This window comes from Triplophysa dalaica, chromosome 2, assembly GCF_015846415.1.
Source record: "Triplophysa dalaica isolate WHDGS20190420 chromosome 2, ASM1584641v1, whole genome shotgun sequence".
In the NCBI taxonomy this organism is placed as follows: domain Eukaryota; kingdom Metazoa; phylum Chordata; class Actinopteri; order Cypriniformes; family Nemacheilidae; genus Triplophysa; species Triplophysa dalaica.
In genome coordinates, this window is record NC_079543.1 from 20,670,908 (window position 1) to 20,691,958 (window position 21,051).

Sequence of the window (21,051 nt, forward strand, 5' to 3'; positions counted from 1 at the left end):
AAAGTAAACAAAAACAACAATTTGGAAATAACCAAAGTTATATATAAATACATGAAAATATTTACATGCCTAAAGAATGTGACAAGCTTTCTGGTTTTTGGAGGGTAATATCCACTTAACAAAGTTTATTATTTCTTAAAGCCAGGTTTTCCACCAGAAATTTACATTTAGTGATATGGACACATTTTGGGTCTGTATGTAAACTTTAACAAAAAGATTTACGACCACAAGTGTCTAGCCAATGAGGTGTCGCGCAGTGGCCTGAGCGAATCACGTTTCCCTCCACCAACGTCAAGGTCACGCCCACTCCAGAATCCCACGCTGACAAACACTGTAAAGCCGGAAGTACAGAAGAATCTGCTGTCCTGCTTCATTCAAGGGTTGCGCTAACATAAAATTCTCGACATCGACAGTCACCACACATATAAAGTCCGAGGAACCAGATCGCTTATTTGTTTACCGTTTAAAGTACAGTTTAGTTTCGTAATAACTCAACATGGAGAAAGGCCAGGAGAGCACAGGAGACAGTAGTCTGGACCAGGCTATCCAACAGTGGCTCCAGTATGACAAGGTGAGAAAAAATGCAGTAAAACGTCTAAATACTAATGATTTGACATGTTTGGTGCTGGAAAGTCAGCAGCATGTTTCCAGGAGGTGGTTTAACAGCGGCTTAAAGAAAAGTTCTAAAGCAATGAATGGGAACCTGCAAGTTTGGTTAACATATCTGTTCATGTCTCTTTTGAGACTATAGCTAAACATGATTTTACACCATTTATTTAAGGAAGCCTGATGTTACTCAACTAGATTACTCAACATGACAACAGTTGAATTGTAATTCAGTCTAAAGCCATATTCAAATGAAATCTGTCTATTTTGATTGACATGCCATTGAAGTCTAGAAGAAGAAAGTGAATTGCTTTTAAGGCGTTAAGGTTTTGCTCTTTCATAGTAATATAATATACATTTATACATGGGCGTAAATCTCATTCAACAGTACGGGGGGACAGTACATATAACATTTCTCAATAGCAATTTTTGAAGGGGACACAAATAATACAGTCAAAATTGTACTTATACGACACTAAGCGACAATATGCATTAGGTTTATAGGTTTATCATGCAGACTTGCAGTCATATTATAACTGAACTGAACGGTCACATACTGTAATACAAGTGAACAATAGACCTTTATGCCTTTTATATATATATTTGTCTTTGCTGTGAAGACAGGAAACAAATATAAAAACACACTACCCATGATATTACATGTTGACAATGAGCCACATTTTAAACACTTAAACACTAGTCATCGTCTGACAAAGTACATCGACATTAAATGAGTGGTTGTTATTTTCCCCTGTAGTGCACTGCCTCCGCCAACAAACTTTGTTCATGTTCGTGTTCCCAAACAAACAGTCAGTAACAGTGACAGATGCTTAAATTCTGTGTTGTACTCGTTGATGAATCGCTCGAGATTCAGTAAACTGAATGTTTATCTTATCCGCCGCGCACATTCTGAACACAATAGATGCTGACAAAACGACCTTCTCGAACTGAATGAAAGCTGAGCTCCTTTTTTAGACCCTAAATATAGTGTCAACGTCACAGAATTGTCACCGGTATGTGCGCGGCTGTGTGTGACACGGGACCTGAATGGCAGAATCGGTGGATAATTATGGCGGTTCGTGTTCACATCATGCCAGGTCGCCAAAAATATAACAATGCATGAGAAACGGCTTCGGCGTGTTAGTTGCAGTGTGTGACGTCCTATGTAACAAGCTAACGTGTTCTAGCTAACGTTTAATCGCTAACATAGCAGATTCATGGAAAATACATCGGTAATCAGCATTTTTTGCAACAACTAATTTATTAATGAATCAGCATGAACTACATTAAAGAGAATCACTTCATTTAAATTGAATAAAATATCCTTCTTACTGGATTTCAACAACCACTGATGAACTGAACCACATACCTGACTTGAATGTGAGCAGGCAGTGGGCCAAACCACTGTGAGAGGCAGGGGAGTGGGAACTCAACATTTTTTTTTACTTTAATCTCATTTTTTGCGTTTTTATTTTCTTCTAATTACACAATTAGTTTAGGTAAATCAAAATATATTTATGACAATAGAAAGTTTAATTGATCGAGGGGGGGACAACCCTCGGATAGAGGGGGACATGTCCCCTCCGTCCCCCCCGGGATTTACGCCCATGCATTTATATATATACTGTCTAAATTTGACCAAAATGTGTTATTTGTGCAAAAAAATGAATGCCTATAGTGTACTGTCATTACAGCAATTGGAGTCATGTGCTTTATCAATGTCCACTGCCCATTTGTCAGTTTTAAGTAAAACTGGGTGGTTGTGATTAGGTTAAACTGGTAATGATATTCACATGGTTTTAGTCAAGTTATTTTTAATTGTTAATGGAACACTGGAAGTTACAAGAGGTTAAGTTTACGGTTGCATAGTCAACTACAAACGCGATCATATTTGCCAGTATGCTGGTCATGGAAGTCATGGATTTATTAAACTGAAATGTTTATAGTCAGAAAGAGCTTGGAGAAAACATGTGGTCTCACATGGTCTTAGTTATGGGGAGAGTGAAGGTGTATTGTCGCTCACATGGTGAAGGTATGTCATCTTAGACACTCTAATGAAAGACATGAGGACACTGTGGCCACAATAAAAGCTTTTTAATCTTAAATTTGGCATTGTCTTGAAATTAATGGCCCACCCTATTTTACATTTATGCATTTAGCAGAAGCTTTATCCAAAGCAACTAACATTACAATATACTCTACATCTGTTTCTGAGAATGTGCAATCTCTGGGATCGAACCCATTACCTTGGCCAACGGCATGCTCTAACCACTGAGCTTCAGGAAAGCCTTTTTTTACAATTAACTGCCCACATACTTGTATGAAACATTTAATTACGAACCGAACAATTCTTAATGCATAAATCCCATCTTTTATCCTGATGTAAAATCCTGTCATTTAGTTAGGTAATGATATTAATTTATATTGAGTTTTATTGGGTCCTTTATATAAATATCAACAAATAATTTTTCTTTGTGTGTTCAAAGAATCCACAGACAGCGGCAGCCGTGCGGACCATGGTCAAAGAGGGAGCCGTGTCGGAGCTTCAGAAATGTTTCGGGTGCCGTATGGAGTTCGGCACAGCGGGACTGAGAGCCGCTATGGGACCTGGAGTCTCGTGCATGAACGATCTTACCATCATACAGACCACACAGGTAACATATCACATCATGACTGTTACACAAACAAAATGTGATAAAAAATATTGCAAAGTGCTCGAAAAGTTTTGAAAATAAGAATGTCTAGAACACTCTGTAACGTCCTGGACACATTGTGTCTGATCACCAAATACACTACCATTGAAAAGTCACTTACTCATTTATTATTTATTTTTCCACACTTTATTTTTAGCATCTTCAAAGTTGCCATCCTTTTTGTAAAAGTAGCAAAAGAAACTGTAAAATTGTTCTCTTGGCATTTTATCAACCAGCTTTATATTCTTGAAATGTTTTTAAACAGTACTTTTTTTTCACCTGTCTTTTTTCTTCATTATTTAGTCAATAACATTTTTATTTGAATGAAGAAATTAATGTTGGAACAATTATATTTTCCCTCACATTCAAATGAAAATGTGTTTTTGCTCTTAGTTAAGGTTAAGCTCTTTCCTAATAATGTAACATACAGTAATATCATCTACGTTTGACCAAAATGTGTTCTTTGTGCAAAAAATCTATGCATATTAGTTTACTGTCATTACAGCAATTGGAGTCATGTGCTATATCAATGTCCATTGTGAGTTTGAAGTAAAACTGGGAGGTTGTGATAAGGTTAAACTGGTAATAATATTCACATGGTTTAAGTCAAGTTAACATTGTTAATGGAACACAGTATGAATGTTACTATGAGGTTAAATTTGCAATTGTATAGTCAACGACACACGATTTTCATGAAAAGATTTCAGTCATGTGACCCTAATCTTTCGAACCCTAGTGTATATCAACTCGATTCTTATATACATTGGATTCATTTGTTCATTTCACTATAGCTTTATATTTATTTATATTTTCCCTTTTGTCCCTGATAGGGTTTCTGTCGGTACCTCGAGCAGTGTTTCACAGATCTAAAGAAAAGAGGGGTGGTGATCGGGTTCGATGCTCGTGCTCACCCGTCCAGCGGTGGCAGCAGTAAAAGATTTTCCTCCCTCGCTGCAGCAGTGTTTATCAGCCGAGGTGTTCCGGTCTACCTCTTCAGTGACATCACGCCCACTCCATATGTGGTACGTTCTTTACATGGTCCTTCTGACTACTAAATGGTTGTTTCATATTTTTTATTTATGGTACAGATATTTAATTATGACTTATGTAGGCTTTATTACAAGCCTACTCCATGGCAGTACCATAGTTTTGTTGTGAATATTTTATTTAGAAGTTTGTGTTAACATACAGTATACAAAGATCAAACATTGCTACTTCTAGATACTTTTATTAAAGGCATTGTACATACATTCATATACTTGTAAAAGTACCAACAAGGCAAACGAAAGCAGAGTTGCACACGGAAACATTGTGAGATTGTTGCATAAGAGACTAGGGGTTCTTCTTCACCAATCATCAACTTCTCTCTTCCCACAGACACGCTCGCGCATGCTCTTATCACTTTCCCTTTGAGCCCTCACACAGCCTTCTCTCATTCAATGTCCTCTTGACCAAAAACATTCTGCTCCCTGTTATGTCAAATTAAAGAGAAATGACATATCATGTTTATTTTAACTTAAGGATAACATATTTGTCATCTTATGATGCTCGTAGCTTCCATATAAACTTGAAGTGAACATTTTAATCTGTCAGAATTAAGGTGCATTTAAAGTGATAGTTCATTCCCAAAATGAAAATTCTGTTATCATTTACTCACCCTCTTGTTATTTCAAACCTATATGACTTTCTTTCTCCTGCAAAACACCAAAGCAGATATTGAAGATAGTGCCGACACCCATTCAACTCTATTGAATGGACAAAATCAATGCAAGTGAATGGGTGCCGGTTGACATCGTTCTTCAAAATATCTTCTTTTGTGTTCTGTGGAACAAAGAAAATGGGTGCGTGAATGATGATAGAACTTTCCATTTTGGTTGAACTATCACTTTAATTGTGTTATTTGCATTACTTGACAGAAAAACCTCTTCTCATCTTTTTCCGTCTTGTCTTGACCCGTATTCTCTCTTTTCTTTTCTTCTCTTAGCCATACACCGTATCGCATTTAGGACTTTGTGCGGGTGTCATGGTAACAGCTTCCCATAACCCCAAACAAGACAATGGATACAAGGTATAGTATCAAGTCTTTTTTTAAGATGTGGATTTTTAGGCTATATTGTATTCATGTTTTATTTGTATGATTTATTTTCCAATGTTTTGTGTTTAAGGTGTACTGGGCGAATGGTGCTCAGATCATTCCTCCCCACGATAAGGGCATCGCTGCAGCTATAGAAGAGAATCTAGAGCCGTGGCCTGAATCATGGGATACAGATAGCGCTCTTAAGAGTTCGCTTCTTAAAGATCCATACCAAGAGATACACAGAGAATACTGCAGAAGCATACAACAGCACTGCTTTCACAGGTAAAAACACTTCAATGTGACTATTACTAAACTGAATCATATCCAATCTGAAGTCAAATTGAATCGTCCACAAATGTATTTTTCTTTGCATTGAAATATAAAAAAAATGGAAACTGGGCATTGATACTGATTCATTTTTTGATCTCCTTTTAGAGAGCTGAATAAAAAATCTGAAGTAAAGATTGTCCACACATCAGTTCACGGGGTGGGGCATATTTTTGTCCAGGCTGCTTTTAAAGCTTTTGACCTTCAACCTCCCTATGCTGTGGAAGAGCAGAAAGATCCTGACCCAGAGTTCCCCACTGTCAAATACCCCAACCCTGAGGAAGGAGAAGGAGTTTTGGTACGACACGTTTTTAAGTTTACATGATTGTCCTTGTCCTTCTTGTATAATGCCATTAACAATCATTCTGTTTGTTGTATTTGTGTAGACGCTGTCATTCACACTTGCAGATAAAAAAGGGGCGACTGTAATTCTGGCAAATGACCCTGATGCTGACCGACTAGCTGTTGCAGAGAAGCAAAAGAGGTTTGTGTTGATGGTCTTTGTGTTTAGTGTATGATATAATAAATACTTCCTCATGGTAGTTAAGGGGATACTTCACCCAAAAATGAAAATTCTGTCATCATTTACTCACCTTCGAGTGTTCCTTCTGATGAACACAGAGTAAGATATTTGGAAGAATGCTTATAAGCAAACAGATCTTGCCCCCCTACTGACTCCCATAGTAGGAAAAATTACTCTTATCTTTGTTTTTTGTTCTGTTGAACACAAAAGACAACATTTTGAAGAATGCAGGACCGCAAACATTTCTGGGGCACTTTTGACGACCATTGTATTTTCCTACTATGGTAGTCAATGGGGGGCAAAGTCTGTCTGGTCATAGATGAATTCATCTTAACAACTCAAACAAACGTTACTGCGCATGCACACTTTTGTGTCCCCAATTGAACTTTCGGTACACATTAACAATCAATAGAGTGCCTGTCGATTATTTCTGATAAAAAGCAAAAGAAACCGAGAAGAACCGTTACTTGGCTGAACTTGTCTCTTTTATTTAGAATTTAGTCTCCTATAGCAAGCTAAACCTCTAGATGTGTATGTAACATACAAGACCCATTCAACAAATTGTTTATTTAAAAAAGGGACATACAACGAAATTCAACAAATCATTTATTTAATACAATTATTATACAGTAAAATAATGATACAAATTAATATTAGCATAGATAATAGTTATACTAGCCAAACATAAAATCGGAAGAAACGGTCTATAAGTATTCTTCCAAATATCAACTTGAGGTGAGTAAATGATGACAGAATATTCTTTTTTGTGGGAAGTATCCCTTCAAAAGTCAATGTTTCCCATCTTATTCTGTCTGTAGTGGGAAGTGGAAAGTGTTCTCTGGTAATGAGTTGGGTGCTCTGCTCGGCTGGTGGATTTTTCACTGTTGGAAGCAGCAGAAAGTCGAGGGAAAGGCTTCTATTAAAGATGTCTACATGCTATCCAGCACCGTGTCCTCTAAAATACTTCGAGCCATTGCTGTAAAAGAGGGCTTTCACTTTGAGGTAAATTGAATATGTTTAGTTACTTTTGTCCAAAGTGACATAAAGTGCATTCCAAGATCTAAATGTTTTATTTAGTGATGTGTTTTTCTTGACATTTTAGCGTCACGCTTAATTCTGTCACAATATTAGTTCACCAAAAAATATAAATTCTGTCCTCATTTCCTCACCTTCGAGTTGTTCCAAATCTGTATATTTTTTTTCTGATGAAAACAGAGAATTATATTTGGAAGAGTGCAGTTCTTGGACCATTTTGAAGGATGTAGAATAGCAAACAGTTTTTTGCACTTTTGACTACCTAGTATAGTCAATGGTGTCCAAGAACAGTTTGGTTACAATCATTCGTCCAAATGTCTTCCTCTATGTTTCACCAAACAAAGAAATTTATACAGGTTTGGAACAACTAGAGAGAGAGTAATTTATGACGGAATTTTTTTGATGAACTGTCCCTTTTAAAGGGACAACAACATTATTATTTTTATTTTATTTTCTTATATCAGTACAATTTTTATGCATGAACAAAATGTTTTATTGGCTTGCTTTCTCACTCAATTTAAACATTGTTCTATCTAGGAGACTCTAACTGGCTTTAAATGGATGGGAAACAGAGCCAGAGAGCTAATGGATCAGGGAAAGACGGTTCTGTTCGCCTTTGAAGAAGCCATTGGTACGGTTACATTCACACAACACAAACATTCATATTTTTATGCATTTTTGTTCAGTGTTTAAAGTTCTACATTCACAATGCAATGATATATGATTGTATTAGCACATACAAGTCACACCAAAGCATATGGGGGGTTTCAGATGGTTCTCAGTAAGTCTAATGGGAATATGTGATAACACAGTGAATTGCTCTGGTTTAATGTTTTCTATCGTGTTGTTCTAGGTTACATGTGCTGCCCTGCAGTTTTAGACAAAGATGGCGTGAGCGCGGCCGCCATCGCTGGCGAGTTCACCTCTTACCTGGCTTCTAAAAACATAACACTTTCCCAGCAACTCACCTCTATTTATGAGGAGTATGTCACGTCACACAAACACACCTCTATTCAATTACAGTAATTTTTTCTGTAATTAATATTTTCACATTGTTTGATTTCAGGTACGGCTACCACATAACCAAGAATTCCTATTTCATCTGTCACGACCAAGAAACCATTAAGCAGTTGTTTGAACGTCTTCGAAACTACAGCGGGGAGAATTCCTACCCTAAGGAGTGTGGAAGCTTTACTGTGACTGCTGTGCGAGACCTCACCACTGGATATGACAGCAACCAATCAGACCACAAGGCTGTACGTGTCCTCTGATTGGTTGGAACTATAGTCATAGTGGATTTCTATTTTTTTTTCTGACTTTTGGTGTTGTTTACAGGTTTTGCCAACCAGCAAGAGCAGTCAGATGATCACCTTCACATTTGCTAATGCGGGCGTAGCCACAATGAGGACCAGTGGCACAGAGCCCAAAATCAAATATTACACTGAACTCTGTGCTGCACCAGGAAACAGGTTTTAAAAACGCACATACATATGATAGTGCATAATTCATGTGCTTCCAGCAACGCTAAACTTAAATTGCAAGAATATTATTTAGAAATTAAATAAATTGTGATATAGGGACAAGAAGTCAATTAAATCACTTCTGTATTGGTAAACATTATTTGTGCAATTTCATTTGGTGCCACTAGTGGCGCTAAAACACCTTGTGTCACTAAACTAAATATATTTGCAAAAGTTCTGTTTTGAATATGAATGTTTAATTATGCCACTTCCAAAAATATGAAACAACAATTCCTAAATAACTAAGTGACTTGTTGATTTGTCCTAGTGATCTTAACCAGCTGAAGACTGAATTGGACGACCTGGTCGATGCCATTGTGGAGCACTTCTTCCAACCCCAGAAAAACAGCCTGACTCCTCGACCAGAGTGATGAGAACTACAGCACAGAATTACAAATAAACACTTAACATTCTAATACGGCTCTAACATCCCACTCTTAACTATCTTATTATGGATATACTGTATGTACATCAATATGAAGGAAGTTTGATGTACTATTTCTTTTGATATAATCTAGACCAAAACTGTTGCCACATACTGTAAACCTTACAGTTGCCTTTATCACCTTTGAACATACTATGGATAAAATAGCATTACGTTTTTTTTTACTTTTCTCAGTGTTCTGAACCACAATACTTTTGGATACAAAAATGGGAGATTATATTTCATTTGCCTTTTTGGATCTAGTGAACTGTGAATGTATAGTTGTTCCAAAAATTGCAAATTAACAGATTAATGTTGATTTCTAAAAATTATTTATGATTTATTTTAACCAAATAACCAGACATCATGTGGTATTCAAGAGAGAACATCTGATGTGCATTATTAATACCAACCGTCAGAAAGGTTTTGATTTAAAAGATATTAGATGGATCCGAGTTGACAATAGTTTTGTGCAGAGCTGGATTGCGAGAATGCTGTTTTATGTTAATGTTATGAGTGCTGTTACAGATCTGTAACTATTATTTTAACGTGACACGTTATCATAAAAACATAACTGCCTTACTGTGCATAAAGCTTATATCTGCTCACAAGTTTGGCCGGTTGAAATGATTACATAGAACCCCATAATCCGTCTGTTCATTGACCTGTAATTTGGCGAATGTGATTTTTTTTCTATTTTGAATTTCTAACCAAATCATTTAGTTTGTTATTTTAATTCCCATTCAAGAACGTTTCTGGTATTATGAAGCAGAGTTAACGGGTGCAGAATGTCTTGAAAAGTCCTTTAACAAAGATGAATATGACCAATTAGCTTTCATGTAGCCTATGTTAGAATAAAGCAGTTGATGATTTTTTTGTGTCAGATATCAGAAGTAAGTACAGAATGTAAATGTCCGATGTATTGCTTGAAGTCCATCTGTCACCCCAGAATACACCTGGACTCTGAAAGTATTAATGGCCAGCAGAGGGCATTGAATATTCAAAAATGATGTCAAAACAGTAATTCGTAAAAGGTAACAACAAATCACTATTTCTCATTAGTATTGTATTAAAATATAATGCTTAGAAAATAGAAGAATAGTCAGAACCTCTAAAATGTCAGCTATTTTAACAGATCCATTTGACTACGTTGACCAAGTTTATAATTAGACTAGTTTGTTTTATTTATTACGCTACTCTTCAGTAATCTAAGGGCTTTAAGACACCCAACACCGCTGTATTTATAGACCTACACAGTTGGCGGTGTGCGCGCGCTCGGAGTTCACAGTGGGGTAAAGTTGACGACGTTCGGTTAGTTTTGTTACACCAACACGAACACACAGAGACCAGAGCAGTGCCGCGCACTCAAGCAGGTCGCGCGCTTCACAAGAAATCCGGACAGAGGTGGCAGGTGCGCCGCGGGGTAAGGGCGAATTTCTGGGAAACCTTTTGTTTTAGCTTCCCATGATGTTACTTTGATTTCTGACAACGGTAATAACTTTTAAACGACAAAATCATCCTTGACGTTGCTAAATATTGTGCACTATATTTCAATTTAAATCTACAAAAAGTTATTTGTTTTTTGACTAAACAAAAAGCGTAATGTTTTATGCTACTATAAGCTTTGGCATATTGCACTCATAAAGTGCCGGAAGATGATCTGTATTTCCACATAATTTGGACACCATAAGATGTTCATTCAAACGTCACATGAGATTACTTCCTCAACGCGCATTCACGCGCAGCGCAGGTTTGGACCCATCGTGTTATTGACACCGTTACTGGACTAGTGATTTAGCGATTACTTTTAGACCATTTCGTCCAATTTATGCTGATTGTTCATGGGATATTATAACATGCATCGTAAAAACTAACGGACCGTTATTTTTAGCGCTTCCGCAAAGAGGCGGATCGTTGTGCGTTATAGAGTAAGTGAAAGATAAAGTCTTCGTTTGCATTCGCGATAAAGGAAAACTGCCATCATAAACTTGAAGAAAATCGTATTATTTGGTGATGTTTGTTTAAAACTGCCCTGTTTATTGACACCTCTATTGAAGCTACATTAGGAAAACTATCCTAAAGTGCTTTTTCTGGTATTACCAGAGTTTACTACAAATATCATATGGTTATGTGCAGAGTAGGCCTACATTTGGGGTTACTTTGTCACAAATAAAAAAACGCTAGTTATGTTAAATCAATACTTCTTTTCGTAAGTCGATGTAGCTTGAAGAGGAGCTAAATAACTAGTTTAGTGACTTTTCTGCTATTTTCTGTCTTGTGACTTATTGCCATCTCTTGTTGTTTTAGGAGAAACTTTCTGTTGACCAGTGTTGGGTGTAACTAGTTACTAAGTAATTAGTTACTGTTAATTAATAACTATTCCCTAATTTAATTACAGTTACTTCTGATATTATTAAACTAAACACTGTGTGTAATATGTGTGCAATAGTGGAAGTGACATAAAAATGATGTCTAACTGTGCTTTAATATATAATTAATACTTTGGTCAGTTAATAATAATACCTTTTGTAGTTTAATATTATTTACTTGAATGAATTAAAAGATCCGTTTCATATCTATCCTTGAATCCCTATGATATGCACAGTAATCCAATTACACTATTTAATATGTAATGAGTAACTAGTAATTAATTACTTTTTCTGAGTAACTTGCCCAACACTGCTGTTGACCCTTCTAAATATAGCAGATGCGTCTCCAAAGACACCCTATTTATATCGACCGTTGGCTTCAGCATTTGTGCACATGGGTTTTTTCAAATCAGTGCAGGAAGACTATTTATATATTTTAATGCAAAGACCTATAATATTTGACCTTTTTTGACCTTGGGGTTTATCCTTCACTTATCTGGGTGATATTTTGTCCTTTCTTTTGGATTATCAGTATAAAGAGGGGTGGATGCTTAAAGCATCTTTCAACACTTCACTGCAAGAAGAGAGAATATGTAATATTTGAAAGGAAAAGGGAAATGAGGTTACTTTTTATAAGTGAATTATTTAATGAATTTATAGCTTGTATAGAGAATCATGGGAAGTCCCTGTGTGGTCTTTGCTTGTGTCCCTCTGTAACATTTCGAAGGCCTTTCAGAGTAAACTGTTATAATTCTTTGCAAATGGCAGGGTTGATGAAGATGACATTCAAAGGACTTGCCATAGGGCATGAATTTGAACCTTATTCAAAGTGTATTCAAAGTGTGTTGAGGTGTGGTTATCTTTTAGGTGGTCAGTACTTTGTTTTGTCTATAATGCATGCTGTATGTTAAGATCACATCAGTTTTCATTTATCTCTCCACAGACCCTTCATGAAAAATACTGGCATCTGAAAGAAAATCAATCTCAGGACATACCCTGTTACAAAATTGTGCTAGACCAATTCACTTCATAATGGTCTCCATCTCAACGTGTGCTTAAGTCCAAATTGGCATCCCCTCACGAACACACACTAGGAGCATGGAAGGCATTTGTTTTGAAGTAAAACCCAGAAGTGACCCTGTCAGAGGTCATTCTCTCTGTACCCTCGCACAAACTCGCCCCGGGTCTGGGGATATGAGAGATGGAGCAGTGGAGATTCAGTACAGGTTAACTCTGGTTGGCTCATTGGCCATCCATCCAAAGACCACCATGACCATGCTCCCCTGGGTGGTGGCTGAGATACGCAGGCCTCACCAGAGGGAGAGGAACAGAAGCCCTGAATTCACAGGAGCCCACTCTCAGGAGGTCAGTCTATTTTCTACTTCTTATATACTGTATTACATGTTATGAGTGATTTAATAAAATAACTATGTCGTCTTATGTTCTAAGGTTCGAGATCAGCCTGTGGTGCTGCAGATTTCAGCCAACTCCGTCCGTTGCATTCTGGACACAGCAGGGCCGGGGAAGCCGTGGGACCCATTGCAAAATATGGTTCTGTTTGATCACCGACCTCATCTGTTAACCAAACTCATTCACAACAGCCAGGAGCCGAGCTGTTTCGGCTGTCTGCTCAGAAAGGAGAAGACCGCAGCCTGCTATGTGTTCCGCTGTCAGGACCAGCTCCAGGTAAGAGGACATTTGACTTGACACTTGAACAGAAAAGCGTCCTGAGTTATTTATTTTGTCATCATAAAAATCTGCAAAAAGGCCTTAATAGCATCATAGGCAAAGTTAGAGCAAGTTGTCTCAAATGAAAATATGCAAAACATAACAGGAAAACAGGTTTCAGGTTGTTGCATGTGGTTTTGAAAAATGAATTCACCCAGAGGGTTTACTATGGGTCAGGTGTATTATTCTCACAGCTTGTATCACTTTGAAGTGAATCTCTTTTGATGGGTGAAAGATGGAGGTTAAATGTCGTCCCACCCTTTTTGTGCATGTGTGCATCTGTGTGTACTGGTTTTGCTCAACAAGATATCTTAACAGTACAATAACAAAGATAAAGAAACAGCTAGATTTTGTCAGATGCAAAGCTCATTTCTTGTGGGTGGTTATCAGGGCGTTGCTTTTTAGTTACTTGGATGTTCAGTGGGTTTTTGTGCATTGCAAAATGTACTTTCTGTGAATTAAAAAATGAGTTGGTAACGCTTTTCACCCCTCTCTATTTAAAATGAGGGTTAGGACACGTGTCGCTGCCGTAAAAACTATAAAAAGCTATTTGGTTGTGTACGTGTGTGCAGTATGTTTTTTTGAAAGACAATGCTGATGACATCACACATGACACATGTTCACACAACATGTCACACCTGTGGAAAATATAAGGTATATTTAGTGTTTCGCAGCCAGTGATCCAGATTTATTCAGTTATCTGTTACAAAATATAGCTCATACAAGACAAATAAATCTTCAAAAAGAGATTAAACTACTTTGCTTTGATGATATTTATTGTTTGTTTATTAAACAATGGGTGTTTTTAACAGTACAGTAGACTGGTTGGTGATGAAGGATCTGATACTTTTTAGATTGTGAAGTTTCCTTCATAAACCTGCATGTAGGCAGGATGTAGAATTATGTTGTCATAGTAACCATTTCCTGGCTGTTAGTGAGCAAGCCGCAAAGTGGCTTTGGACTTTAAGTTTACTGTCATGGCAAATAGACAATGATGGAGAAAAAGATACAGGTGTTGACTGAAAAAAGGATGGTGGAAGAGTAAATTAATAGAAGTCGATTGAAGATTTCCTCATGTTTTTATTAGTGTAAATGGGTTAGGGACCATCCACTTAGCCCTCATTTGCGTCAGTTGCTTAAAGCAGCCCATCAGATTTTTGTTCTGTAGTTTTATGTGCAATATGCATCAGGTTAGCCAAAGGACAGTGGGCGACCCGCAGGCGTGCGGTCTGAGGCCGAGGCTACAGAAAAGGTCAAAAAGCATCCTTTATCTGACTGTCAAATCTTCACCTCTTTCAGAGTTATGTTTTTCAGACAACCAGTCACCCGTGTGTTATTAGACACACTGCACACATGCACTTCACTGTGTATGAGAACAAGTGTCTAACAACTAAGATTTAGATCATGGCGATGTTCGCTCACCTTAAGACACCCCTATTCTTTATTTAAACCAATAAACAACCTTCTGTTTGCTTCTCTCACCTAACCCATAAATTATCAAGCATATTTTCTACCCTCTTTGTGTTTCCGTTTCACCAGCTAATTTATAAGACCATAATTCATCTCATGCCATCTATCATTTGGAAGACACTACAGCTGCGCTTCGGCTCAACGGCTTAGCATATATAGCATATAACAAATACTTTTTAATCCTTTCACGTGGTTCGTAAAATCACTGTTAAATTAGGATGACAGGTGCGAAAATATTGTCACATTGAACATACTTTTTAGTTTCTATAGCATCAAGAGTGGTAAATATTATATTTTTGCATATAATTATTGCCAAAATGTTAAGTTCAAGCGAAATATACATAATTGTGGATAATTTAAAGGAATATTTAAACTTCTTGTTGACACAGGAAAGAAAAGGTGTCTTTAGGGTTTCAAAGCTCATATATGTTTACTTAAATGAATTACATACTGTATAAGTTGTTTTTATTATACATTTGAGCTTTAAAGTATTTAGATATGTTCATTGTGCTGTGATTGGGGAGTGCAGTAAATTCATCTGCCACCAGGTGGTGCGCAGATCTTGAACTTGAAGTCCTTTGCGCATTTGCGCCATCACCTGCATGAATCATTATCAGTCACAGTCATTTAAATATAATTATTTAAAAATAATCTTAAAGCTCAATTCTTAAATAAATCATGCTTTGGTTGCAGCAACACATTTAATCTCCTTTTACCTATATGCGCATTATAAAAATATTACTTTTCATTTATACAAGCTTACATTTTAACATTTCCTCCCCAAACCACCACACAAGCCAGTCATCAGGAAGTCTGGAAAAAGTGCGGAAACAGCGTTCTTGTATCCCAGCGGTTGTGATGTGATGTGAGATTTGAGTGTAATTTTCTCTCATCATGTGAATGTTTCACGGTCACATCCCGCTTCGCGCCGTTCATACGGCCACACACATACCACAAACTTCCAGTACTAACGTCAGTTTCACTTTATTCGGGATATCTGGATGGCAGAAGCGATGAAGTCTCGCTTTCAGATATTCAATTTGCTACGGAGGGATGTAAAAAGCGAGCAAGAAACAGTGAGTAGCTTTATGAAGCGTGCGTTTGAGTGTAAATAGTTGGAAAGTCTATGTTAGCATGCTAGTTGGTTAGCTACCAAGTTAGTGATGGTGAGTAACGTTAGCTGCTTCAAAGAATTGATGCCTGTTTAGCTTTATTCATGTATTCATTCAGTTCTTGAAAAGTGAATGGCGCACTATTTATGTAAAAGACATGTCAAACGTTTTCTTTGTAAAGTTGTCTTTGTGGCTGTGTGTAAGAAACTACAGAGCTGTCTACTTGGACAGCACTTCTGTAGATCTATTTGAATGGTAGTAATGCGCAATTGGTGCCCATTAATGCTATCTAGGTAGTGAGCTCGCTGGGTTTTGAGACTAGCCAATGTGTCATAATATTAATCAAATTAATAAGACAAGTCAAATAGTTTGCCTGAAATAGATTTTCTGTCACTAAAACGTATTACTTTAGAAATTATTATAGGCAAGATTTATAAAAAGTAGATGGCGGGATATTTTATAGTTTAGATGTTGGTCATGCGGCTGTATGAAGAAAGGGACGTCATTGATTTCATGTACTTTATGATGGTTCAAGTCTTGCATTAGGCACTGGACTTATTAAGTTATGTTTAGTAAGTTCGACATACTTAAAAGATGTTAAAAAAACAGATGGGTGGTAGACATCTTTTTTTCAGAATGTGTGATCCTTCAAACTGCATTGAAATAAGTTGATGGTGTGTCAAATGTGTGGAAATGATCACTGACAAGTTAACAGTCATTTATAAAGGTATTGTTTTCTTACGATGAATGAGGATTTTCTCCCACTTTCAAATTGTGTCTATTCACTTTTGTAGTGGTTGTTTTATTGTGTAAAGTGTGTTGTGTTGTGTGTAGTTGTCGGTAGTTCTGTCAGGATTTGCTATAGTGTGTGTGTTGGTAAACACCTGTTTCAAAGTGCTTTACAATAGTAAATGGGACAGCTTATTTCTAGGTGTGTGTCATAGTCACATGTTTTGTCCCCGGTTCCACCTCATGTGACCGGTGCCTCCCTCCTTCATAAACAGTCCCTCAACCTGTGTGTGTGCATTTACGCTTTTAGAGGTTTAAATTGGACCACTGTACTTGAAAACTTGCCTACTTGTGTTGTGTGTGCATACCCAGCTGTCGATATGGGCTATAGCCAGGTAATGTCATAGAGGTAATAGTACATTGAAAAACATCAGCTTTTTGATTGTAGCAATTTATTTTTCATATAAAATATGTATCTTGATATTTGTGTGTTTCATCAGAGGAACAACAAAAACAGGCATTGTTTCAAAGTTGATTTGGTTTGATATGAGAAATAAACACAGTTACACACTAACTTTCTTGTTAAAAACAAAAATCTTGTTTTTACCACAAAACAGAATAAATTAATTTTTTTTTATGCAACAATACATTTATAATGTTAAACATTTTTTAAATACATGTTTCTTGAAATATTTGTACATAAAAATTGTGTGAAGTACTTCTGTTCACATTTTTGATTCTGTAACAGTTTTTGTAATTTTTTTAATTCTATTTTTTTTTTATTATTGTAAAACTACACAAACTGTGTTTAATAATTAGCTATATAAGAATTATACAGGAAACAAGAAGTACAAAAACAAATGTTGGTATCATTGCCTAAGAATCATGTTAATTGTATATTCATTGCATTTTGCTTTATTGTCATCTGACTATTTTTGTTGTGTGGTGGTTATGGTGGTGAGATGACATCATAGTCTGGTATTTCCCCTCTCTTCTTGTGATTTGGTGACCTCAGAAACCCTGAACTTTAAGATATAGGAAGTAGATTGGGTATGGATGTATGCGGTGGAGTTTTGGGAAATATGTGTGGCGTATCTCATACCATCACACTGTTGTTTTAAAAGTCAATAACAGTAAAAAAACATGACAGATAGATTTATGTAAATATTTGTAAAATGTCACAGAGTGATTTAAAAGAATGCTAACGTAAGATATCTTTGACAGTTGCCTGGATTGTCTCTCCACTCTTTCCAAAAGTTTTCCAGGAGGGTGTGTATAAGTCTGTTGTGTGTCTGGATAAAGTCATATTGGTCCCAGGGCAGAATTGTATGGCACTCTACTATCCCCAATGTTTATGTCTGTCTTACTCTTTCAAACTATTTTATTTAGATGTTAAAGGTTGATTAGGCAATCCTGTCCTGTCAAAAAAAAATTGTCATGTCGGGTTGGAAGTCGCTTAACACCCTGATAGGAATCAATAAGTAAAATGATACATTGGTATTTTTATAATTATAAATCGTCTGTGAAAGGCGTAGAGCCAAAAAACGTTTGTCAAATTAGGTGATGTGTCCATTTTCGGTCAACATATTTTGCGTCCCAGTGCGGTCACGTACCCTGTGCAGACAGAGCGGGAGAATGGCGGGTTAAGACCTGGAACCTAACTTTCCCCTTGATAAATGTGTGCAAGTTTGCAAGGGGCACTCGCAAAGTACGAACAAACTTAAAGGCCATCTTTAAAACTGCCATGACAAAACGTCTTATCAGCAAAGAGGCGAAAGCAGGTCCCGGACGGTCGGTTCGTGGGGGTTTCCGAGGTTTCCCGCTCGGTCTGTTCCCGATTTTGTCCCTGGAGGTTTCAACAGGAGATGTGTGTGAAAAATGGGAAAATCCTGGGCAATACAGGAATGTTGACGGGTAGGGCTGAGCGGAATGACGGAATATTCCGTTACCATGGAATAAAATTTCAACCAAGATTTTTCTATTCCGTGTATTCTGCGGAATGTAAATAAGAAGGCGTGGTTAACTCGGCGCTCAGCAAATTGAAAAAAAACAAATTAATTAATCCAGACGTAACAAATGAATGTATCAAACATACATCTGACCTTCTCTCAATCTAGTTTAGTGATCTGCTCCAGTCCGGCGCTTCTCTCACCCGCAGCGCTCGTGCAGGGATCTGCGCCACCATATATAAAATTCTCAACATGTATTTCAGAAGTCAGGTTGTTTTGTTAAGCTGTTAATAATTTTAATTAAGTTTAACTTGCATTGAAATGCACGATGATGCTCAGCGTTTTGGTGTGATGCGCTTCTACCTCCTCCTGTTTTGGAGACGCGTGAGGAGTCACCAGAGACTCGCAGTGCAAATACAAGCCCGAGAATAAACAATCCTAAAGACAGAGAGTCACAACACACTGAAAGTGCTCATCTAATAGAGAGTGAAGAGTGATAAAGACCTACAGTACAGACCCCATGAACACCAGTTTATAACACCAGTCATATACTGTACTCTCATTTTTTTAGCATATTCATACTTTATTGTTATACATGTTGTATACATATGAATTAGCCAGAAGATAAATATAAATAAATAATACCTCTGATTATCAGAACTTAATTTGATGTCTCTAGTACATTTTCATAACTTGCCTACATTTTAACTATTCTGAGCATTTAAATGATCTGTAATAAATAAATTAGTTAAATCAATCTCAGAAAAATGAGGTTTAAGATATAGAATTATAATGGGAGATTGTTTCATGAAATATATCGTTACCGTGAAATAAAATGACACATTGAAATAGATTTTTATTTTAAAGCAGTTGTTTATGGAAGTGGTTTTCGCTATTTTAGTAAAGTTATTTACTTTGTAACTTACTGTAACGTTCTCACTGTTTAATGAGACATGATTTAATTGGAATTGATACAAGAGCTTCTGGTTTGTGCGCATTCTTGTGTTTTGGAGGAGGCGTTGACTTGGATGGCGATTCGCATGGAGGGTGGGATCGTGATCTTTGTGCTAGCAGGCTAATGTTAGCATTTTACCAAATCGTCTATTCCACCTTTAATGTGCCTGCGGATATCAACATGCTAACGCAAGCTATTTTTGTAATGATTATGCTAACGGTAGAAAACTTCACTCATCTGGGTTGTTCATCAACTTGAGTGTCAGGTGGGGTATATTAAGTAACTTTATTACGTTGTTGAGTTAGTCCAAATCTGAATGTGCAAATGGTATTTTTTAATGGTATTAAGGCGAATTATGTCCTGAACATTGAAGCAGATCACTTTTAACATTCCTCTTAGGGACAAGAGTAGTTTGTTTTTGACTTTCTGCTCTTGTGTGTTCATGCCAAGCTGAAAGGGCATTGACTACTTTTTATTTTTGGTTTAGTTACTGTTCCAGCCCTCTTGACTTCCTCTGTATGTGTGTGTGTTACTGAGTAAGAACAGACCATGTGTTTGTGTTAAGTGTTCTTGGGCAAAGAAAACTGGATTGCTGTTTATTGAGAGAGAGAGAGATTCTTAGCTACCAGTAGCTCAACCATTAACACAAAGATGTGTTAAGCTTGGGGAAGTGAAATGTTCTGTAACAGTCAATGAAGTGCATAACTCAGAAGTGGAAAACTGGCTATTTCTGTAGAAACAAATTAGACATTTCATTCTTATCGAAGAGTGCTTAGACTGTTGAGATTTGTTTGAGTTTTTACGTCATTTTCCTTTTTAAGCACAGTTGTCCCCCTACATTTATTTTAGTATATTATGTTAAAATGAGGGCTGTCGATATCTAAACATTTTTAAGTACGATTAATCGCACCCTTTTCGTGTGATTATCTGCGATTAATCAAGTATTATGAAATTAAACATACACTATCTATTTTGTTTGACATGTTTATTTTAGTGCTGTAAATCGATAAAAAAATAAACAAACTAATCTTTTTTTAACTAATAACTTTAATTTAATAACACAATAATTTAAAAAAACTGAAGCATATACCATAAAAATAACCTGCAGTACAATTTAATATTATTTATGATTATCTCCGTGTGAAAACCAGTCTACCAAAATTTTATTAACGTAGAAGTAAACTTTCATTTTAGTCTTGCAAGTGAGAATAAAACAGACTATTTCTCTGACTGATAGCATTTTAATGGTGGCTTCAATTCACTCCTGATCAAGTTACTTAGGCTAATTTAAAAGTATTTGGCAGTTGTATTATTAGGTAAAAGCTTAAACCTTAAATATATGATGAGCCAATTTTTTCTGATGTATTTCCAAGGAAAAAAACAGTCTTATATTCAGAACAATATGGTCGTTTCAAAGCAGAATAAAAACATGTATGAGAATTAAATGTCAATGCTCTAAAACAGTCAATTATTCGTCATATTCGTCAAAGCCCTTAAACAGACGTGAAAAAAGAGTTACGTGCCTGATGTAAAT

The 21,051-nt window shown here is 36.6% G+C and overlaps 2 protein-coding genes across 8 annotated transcripts in view; both read left to right on the forward strand.

Annotated features, from left to right (window-relative positions):
• Window positions 1-327: 327 nt before the first annotated feature.
• Window positions 328-10,077, forward strand: pgm2 (phosphoglucomutase 2). The gene is made up of 13 exons (XM_056729504.1): window positions 328-571; window positions 3,093-3,260; window positions 4,130-4,321; window positions 5,284-5,367; window positions 5,465-5,658; window positions 5,812-6,001; window positions 6,090-6,187; window positions 7,045-7,228; window positions 7,799-7,892; window positions 8,115-8,244; window positions 8,328-8,517; window positions 8,597-8,730; window positions 9,050-10,077. The coding sequence occupies exons 1-13, from the start codon at window positions 497-499 to the stop codon at window positions 9,150-9,152; spliced, it is 1,836 nt and encodes a 611-aa protein (XP_056585482.1). The 5' UTR covers window positions 328-496; the 3' UTR covers window positions 9,153-10,077.
• Window positions 10,078-10,511: 434 nt separating this feature from the next.
• The window catches only part of tbc1d1 (TBC1 (tre-2/USP6, BUB2, cdc16) domain family, member 1), a 53,406-nt gene continuing 42,866 nt past the window's right edge, over window positions 10,512-21,051 (forward strand). Inside the window, exons 1-3 of one of the 7 annotated variants that reach the window (XM_056770898.1) lie at window positions 10,512-10,628; window positions 12,518-12,939; window positions 13,024-13,260. In XM_056770898.1, the coding sequence (XP_056626876.1) occupies window positions 12,673-12,939; window positions 13,024-13,260 (504 nt within the window). In that variant the 5' untranslated portion in view covers window positions 10,512-10,628; window positions 12,518-12,672. Of the gene's footprint in view, window positions 10,697-10,814; window positions 11,134-12,517; window positions 12,940-13,023; window positions 13,261-15,594; window positions 15,849-16,911; window positions 17,009-21,051 lie in introns of those variants that run through there. The other 6 variants (XM_056770889.1, XM_056770879.1, XM_056770906.1 and 3 more) reach the window with 6 other exon arrangements.

What these genes read in the sequence shown, in the direction of transcription:
- pgm2 (XM_056729504.1), top strand. Translation starts at nt 497, where the DNA reads ATGGAGAAAGGCCAGGAGAGCACAGGAGACAGTAGTCTGGACCAGGCT. An exon ending in AACAAGACAATGGATACAAG is followed by an intron (nt 5,368 to 5,464) that starts GTATAGTATCAA and finishes TTTGTGTTTAAG; the next exon opens with GTGTACTGGGCGAATGGTGC. An exon ending in AAGAGGGCTTTCACTTTGAG is followed by an intron (nt 7,229 to 7,798) that starts GTAAATTGAATA and finishes TGTTCTATCTAG; the next exon opens with GAGACTCTAACTGGCTTTAA.